The sequence below is a fragment of the Siphateles boraxobius genome, unplaced genomic scaffold, assembly GCF_051911475.1.
Source record: "Siphateles boraxobius isolate OS27281-9 unplaced genomic scaffold, OSU_SipBor_1 13, whole genome shotgun sequence".
NCBI lineage: Eukaryota > Metazoa > Chordata > Actinopteri > Cypriniformes > Leuciscidae > Siphateles > Siphateles boraxobius.
The window spans coordinates 24,469,461-24,476,495 of record NW_027508733.1 but is presented as its reverse complement, the minus strand read 5'-3'; the positions used below and the strand labels follow the sequence as shown (position 1 = coordinate 24,476,495).

Genomic DNA, 7,035 nt, shown 5'->3' with positions numbered 1-7,035 from the left:
GTTCAGAGTCAAACTAGCACCCCTCAGCAGCAGGCTAGTAGATGCTATTGTACTAATGTCCTTGAATGACTGTCACTGCAAACAATGTAAATAATTTTGTATACAAGTAACAGTGAAAAATGCAAATAAAAAAATATTTTGCTGAAAACCTGGGTTATTTTTTCACCTTAGAATGCCATCTTTGAAATAATGACGCTAGAAATAATGTTGACAGAATTTACTGTTTTAATAGTTACATATTACAAATTTGAAAATTAAAAAAAAAAATTGTTACAAATCAAATATATAGAAAAACACAAATACTTTTGTTTACTATATTTACAATTATATGGGGTCATTCAAAACCTTTTTTAAACAGGGTGATCTTGCCACTCCTTTAATTTGGACTTCACCCATCCACTCAGGTTAGTGCTTTTGAGTTTTGCCAAAAGATCTCTGCTAAATTGGGGGAATGCTGAGAACTGTCTGCCTGGGTGATCCTTGAACAGCTCAGCCTCTCTAAAAACCTCCACCAGAACTAGAATGTCCTCAGTCTGACGAGCAGCATGATGCACACCAGAGGACTTTAAGACCTGTAGTTCTCTGTCTGTGGTCTCCATCAAAATTTTCAGGACCCCAATTGACTTGCTGACCCTGTCTGCTGTTTGTTCGGTCATGTTTGGACCACTGCGTTTTAAAAAGGACTTAAGAAAATTGTTAAGGTGTTCTAGATGTAGATCTAGTGAAATGTTCCTTCCCATTCCTCCCCTCCCATTCCAAAACCTATTCCACACCAGACTGTGTGCTAAGCGAGGGGAAAGTGTGTAATTGACCTGCAAGGTTAGAAGTAGTGTACTGTACGCATACTGTGTATGCCCATAGGCCTTGTAGAACATCAACGCTACAGTATACAATCGCATCAGCCTGTCTCCGTCTCCCTCCTTAACTGCATCCTGCAGATCAGCCAAGAAAAAGCCAAAACCCAGTCTAGCCTCTGTGTGTTGCTTTTTGTGGTCTAACACTGAACTTTGCCTGTCTGTATCTGGAACTGCCTTGGGAGATACTGTCAACCCATGCTCTCTTCTCTCATGGTTTTCCCTAGCCTTTCTGTACTTATATAAACGTTTGCAACCTGTGGCGCGACAAGAGAGGTTCTCTCCCTGTTGGGGCAGGTCACTGGCTGTATCTGTAACACCGCTGACAATGTCCGAAATGTCCTCAAACATGACAAATTTGTCTACAATTTGGGAGACTACACCATGCAGCCAGGTCCTTTTGTCCTCTTGTGGACCAGTTAAGATATGGTCTGGGATGAATTCGTCTGGGACATCTGTTGAGACATTAAAAAGACAGATAATGTGAGATGCATGTATAGTTAGCTGTGATGTTACATGTAGAAAATAAGAATACAAAACAATACAATTGGACCGTTCTTCTAAATGTTTTAACCAGCCCAGTGGCATTGTTGATGGTGTCTGCCCTGAGATTGGGAGTTTGTTTGAAGTGTTATACCTGACACATTCTGTAGTCCAAAGTGCACCATTGCCGCAGCCAAGAAGAGAGCTGCAGTCTCCTTCTGCACAAAGTCCTTGTATGCATTGAATGCAGTATGTGGACCTTGTTTTGCATTGCTGCATCTGTAAGAAGATGACTTGTTATTGATGATGGTGATCGTATGTAATGGAGCAGAGTAAGTCGTGATGTTGAAGTTCCAAACTGTTAATTCATGGTGGTTGGACTACATTCCTAACCTGAATCACCAGATGACCACACGCACACACCCACCCTCCTGAGCTACATAACAGACATACAGACAGAATTGAATGAGTGACAACCTCACGCATGCTCACACGCACGCGCACACACACACACACACACACACACACACACACACACCCTCCTGAGCTACATAAGACATACAGAGAGAATTTAATGAGTGACACACACACACGCACGCACACACCCTCCTGAGTTACATAACAGACATACAGACAGAATTGAATGAGTTATAAAGTACCGAGCCGTAATTCATGGTGGCTGGACAACAGGACAGAGCAGAAAGAGTCGTGATTAAGTACCGAGCCGTAATTCATGGTGGCTGGGGTTCATCGGTGAAAGAGAAAAACCTGAAAACAGTGAACAATGCAATTTTATTCAGAATACAAATATTAAAGCATGTAGATATTAAACTGACAACAACTAAGAATGCCAAAGACAATGCACAAAAATAGCACTTCTATGATAGGTAAGCATACCTCAACTTATTCATATTGGCGAGGAGTGTCCCATGATCCCTTGCCGAACCCTCTTTGTAAAAGACCCGATGATAGATCTAAAATGCAATTCATTTTTATAGTAGTCAACAAAACTATTTGGCGAGGAAGGAGAAAAAAATTGACATGATCTAAAAACTCAGATAAATGAATACATTTACAGTATCTAACAGAAGTACAACGCCAACGTTTTGTACTTAATTGGATCTGTCTTTTCATGGGGCAAAATAATTGAACAAACAGCCAGTCATCCCTAAACCACTGGCAACATAAGCACACATGGTGAGAGAATTGTACAAATTGTGCTTAAAGTGAACAAACAAAGTGGTGTGGTGACGTGTAGGGGCGGATGCTGATGTTATGTGCCTGTTGTTATTTTAGGGTACAGGTGTCCTTTAAGTAATTACAGTCCTGTCCTGATAAGGTCACTCACCTCAAAAAGGTTTCTAATTGCGTGCCAATCTTCGAACTTAAAGACAAGGCCTTCCAGCCTGTCGTCCACATTTTCTCCTTCGGCAAAGGCCCACTGTATGCCGCGGCTATTTCCCTCCGTTAGTCTGTCACCACCGACTAAAATGCTCTGCGGTCCATCTGGGCCCTTTGGAACATACCTACATGACACATCAAATAGATGTCAAAGCTTTATTAAATCAATACCCTTCCCAAGCTGAACATGTAATTCAGTTTTGGCCACCCCAGCCTACTTACTCATTCTGGAGATGCTGTAGAACATCAGCCAACTCTGTAGACTGGTTCTCATCTTTGAACAGAAGTCCAAGGGGGTGCTATGAGGAAGGGACACATAATTTGAAATTGCATTAAAGTTTGGAGTGATAGCATATACCAATTAACTACCAGGTTATATGCTTCTTTAAGTCAAAAAGTCTACAGAATGCCACAACTCCGAATGAAGTGTAGTTCATTTAATACTTACGTGGGTTGAATGCTCGGACATTTCTGCAGAATACTGGTGAGGGATGTGATGAACCACGATTGCTGATAGCGGCTTGAAGGCGTTTAGGTACTTGGTTAGTATTCGGCTTCCTAGGACAACATAATCGCAACGCATTTGGGCTTGGGAGTCAAGACTAGGGAGGGATTTCCCAATGTTGTAATCTGTGAGTGGTTGAGTCGGCTTGTGTCTGCTGAGATGGTTTGAAGGGACTCTGTCTTCCACAGCTATGTGGTGGATCCAGTGAATTGATTGGTTTGCCCGGTTGATAGACTGGTGGTGTGTGTGGCTGAAGAAGTCCAGATTGTCAAATATAATTGAATATGTGCATGGGAGAGTTGGCTCTGTTGGTGCTTCTTCAGGCACTATTGCTACGCCCAGATCTGCCATTTCAGTGTCTGTTATTGTACTGAAGGCTAACACAGCTGTAACATTGTCAGAACCCGGCTGCTGCTCCATCTGTAAAGGAGTAGTGGTGACACCAATAGCCTGCTGTGTGACAGTGGTGTTCTCTTGAGTGCTTTGTCTAGGTTCATCTGTAAGAAACAAACGATAAAGAAAAAAAACATCAATCATCAAGCCTTAACAGAAATGAAACATAGATTGTAAGTGACCTTGGGTACTTACAAAGGCGCTGTAAATGAAAGCGATTAATATTTTTACAATTATTATTATACAACATTAAAAAAAGATCTCAAGCAGCTGAATGCATAAACACATTTTACATTGTTAAAAACTGGCCTTTCTTACCTGACAAGACAAACGGCTTCATGCTATGCATGGCTTCATCCAGGTCTCCCACAGAGTCATCGAGTGTGCTTGTTCGGGTAGCTCCTTTGGTACCTTGGTTTTCCCTTCCTGGAACAGATCCACCATTGGCTGTGCTGGTGTCTTCATGTTCCTTGAGGAATATTTCATTGGCTACTTTCAGTAGCTGAAAATCCTCTCCGCATGTACTTGCCAGTTCCTTTTGCTTTCTAACAGCACTAGTGTAGTAAGTTGCTATGCCCAATTTGCTAAGTCTTTTAAAAGCTGCCTTCTTCACCCCAGCATATTGTAGGACACCATTCACATAATATGAGAAGGCTGACAAGCGGGGTTCTCTGCCTTTTAAAGCTATAGCTGCTGCAGCACAAGCGATATTAGCAGACTGTTTAGTGATACGTAAAAAAATTGAAAACACAAATGGTGACAAACGCTGGAGATCTGCTTGCAAATTTTCAAATGAAAATGCCTTCAAATCTGCTGCTGATGACTTGGACAGCATGGAATCTTTGAAGGGATTGCAGATATTCTTGCACTCATCCTCTATGATTTGCAGGATGTTTTCACTGAGTGGTCCAAAGAGTTCTTTGTGTCTGGTTAGATGATTGGCAGCCACGCTCCAGTTCTTCTTTGCGATGGCTTCCACCATGCCTGCTGTGTCGTCTTGACATACTATCCTGACACCCTTTGGCCTTGAGGCGTAATAGATAACTACCTGAGACAGACACAAAACAAAATCTTCTTTAGTTAGTAACTATTGTTTACATGCATAATAATATTTGTTGTATACTGTGCCATACTTTATTGCCATTCATTTTTGTTTTGTTGGGATGATGGGACACTGGCAGCTACTTTTCCTGAAGTACAATCTGACCATACATAGCCCTACTCCCATAGGCTACTTCGATTGCTAGCTACATGGGACTAAAGTTAACACAACCCATCCCCCAAACTTTAGTCGACAAACTCCATTACATTAGACTATAAACGTGAGAACTGTTCATATTGTGCTTGCATTACACTGGTTTACATCATTAGCTATTGCCTGTCTTATGTTTCACGATTTGTACTTACCTCAGTGACACTTTGTCGAGCTCTGTTCTCAGTTGTTGGCCTCGACAATTTAGTAGCTGGGGGAGCAGTGGGTGTTCGGGGTTGGGGACGCAATTTCGACGGAGTCGGTTCCCTGTTCCGTTTATGTGCGACAGGCGTCTTTGCACTCACTAATGTTTCTGACGATTGTTCTGAAAGCGGTTCCTCTTCTGCTTTTTGCCATCCTCTAAAATTTGCCAGAGCATCTTCGAGTCTGCCGATCAAGCGAACGCACCGACTGCATATCCGACATGATCTTACCTGAACTTGTAACAATGTTAAACCTAGTTCAGTAAGTCGTTCGTCTATACTTTTTTGGTTGGCTTCTTTGTTAAAAATAAGTTTGCTGTGCACAATGTTGCCTTTTATCCGCACATTTTCATGGCACAGACGGCATTGATCATTTACCGACATTGCGCTGATTGCACTGCTGCTATATCCAAGATGTAGGCTGTTCTGTTTTGTTTTTTCCTGCGTCGCTCTCATCAGCGTCACGGGTTGGCTTCGGTGAGAGTGGTTGAAAGAGCACGTCGATAAAGATGACAGACAAGTGGCTTATCCAATCATATGCAAGGATTTTTGATAAGGCCCAGCCTTCTGAAATCACATTTCAATGGATCGGTTCCAGATGGATGTGAGTGAAGCTAGGCGGAGCGAAATTCATCTGGCTAGGGCCAGGTTAGGAATGAGCCACGAAGAGAAGGACCTTATACTGTAGTAAGAGCAACCCCCACAGCAGGACAGGTAGAGGGCAGCACAACCTGGTATCATTTGAATCATTGCACCCGAGTCCCAAGGCTGAGACCTAGAAGGCAAGAGGAGGAAATAGATAGTCCGGAAGGGAGTCAAGAGGAGATAGCTCAAAATGCCCCAGAAGAGCAGGGAACTGAAAGTGAAGATATTAACATTGATGAACCTCATTCTAGGGAAACTGAACACGTTGAGCCAAGGGATGAAATGCCGGAGCGGAATGATGGACAGCCTTCAGAGGACCTGGAGCCTGAAGGTGAGAGAGCTCCTAGTATTGGTCTTTCTGGTGATACACCTCATGCAGCAGCTTCCCCAGACACAATGCCTCCAGGCGAACAATCCCCTGGAGAAGGACCCTCTGCTGATGAACCATACAACTTTGTCACACTCAACCTCCAAGACATCGGCATCCCAGGAATCGACCTCCCAGAAAATGACCTCCCAGAAATTAATACCCCAGACAAACCTGACTCAACCAACACAAGGTAACAAAGCACGCAGACATAATGTAAAAAGATCCCTGCAGAAAGCTATGACTATATATGAAGATTATACTCAAACTGAAGTTGATTTGGAAGTAGAACTACAAAAAGAAAAACTGTTGGATGATGCTAATCATAATGAATGGTATAAATGGGCAGTGTATACGGTAAGACAGGTAAAACAAGGCACATGTGTATTATGCTCACCCTCACCTTTGAAGAAGTTAAGAATAGTACCGAACCAATATGACTACATGTAGTGTGCCAGATTTAATTCACAATATTGTAACAGAGCTGGACATGTAATTCCAAATCTGTCAGATTTTATAACCAGGAGGGTTGGGGAAGTGCATGCAAGGAGCTTGACGTAAGAATAGATAAAGCCAATAAGGAGACCCCACAAAATTACATTCTGGATAAAACATTGGAGTATGAATGTTTTAACAAAACTATGGGCTATCGAAATGTAGGAACCTTTCAAGGTAAATGTGCTATAATTTGGCACCTGGATTATGAGATGTACAACGAGACGAACGTATCCTCTAGCTCAATATATGCCACAGCAACAATTAATAAAAACATGACAGTAACAGGTGCTCATGAAAACTGCGAGAACGCTACCTTATCCTTTCCCCTGATTGGACCACTTGAAAATCAAACCGAAGCAGTAGCTGACTTCTTTTGGCTATGTGGGGGTAAACGAGTAAGAGCCACCCTAGTTGATTGGAAAGGACTCTGTGCC

The 7,035-nt window shown here is 42.4% G+C and overlaps 1 protein-coding gene across 1 annotated transcript; it reads right to left on the bottom strand.

The window, feature by feature from the left end:
• Positions 1-207: 207 nt before the first annotated feature.
• Positions 208-6,129, bottom strand: LOC143736155 (uncharacterized). Its single transcript, XM_077226780.1, has 9 exons — positions 5,044-6,129; positions 3,955-4,684; positions 3,187-3,740; positions 2,961-3,037; positions 2,686-2,863; positions 2,235-2,311; positions 1,997-2,105; positions 1,492-1,616; positions 208-1,309 (listed from the first exon to the last, which is right to left on the bottom strand). The coding sequence occupies exons 1-7, from the start codon at positions 5,545-5,547 to the stop codon at positions 2,069-2,071; spliced, it is 2,157 nt and encodes a 718-aa protein (XP_077082895.1). The 5' UTR covers positions 5,548-6,129; the 3' UTR covers positions 208-1,309; positions 1,492-1,616; positions 1,997-2,068.
• Positions 6,130-7,035: the final 906 nt, after the last annotated feature.

Bases quoted from the DNA above. Each gene is read 5' to 3' on its own strand.
- LOC143736155 (XM_077226780.1), bottom strand. From the start codon at position 5,547: ATGAGAGCGACGCAGGAAAAAACAAAACAGAACAGCCTACATCTTGGA. The intron at 3,741-3,954 runs GTAAGAAAGGCC...TGTTTCTTACAG, and splicing joins GAAGCCGTTTGTCTTGTCAG to ATGAACCTAGACAAAGCACT. The intron at 3,038-3,186 runs GTAAGTATTAAA...CCTTCCTCATAG, and splicing joins TGTCCGAGCATTCAACCCAC to CACCCCCTTGGACTTCTGTT.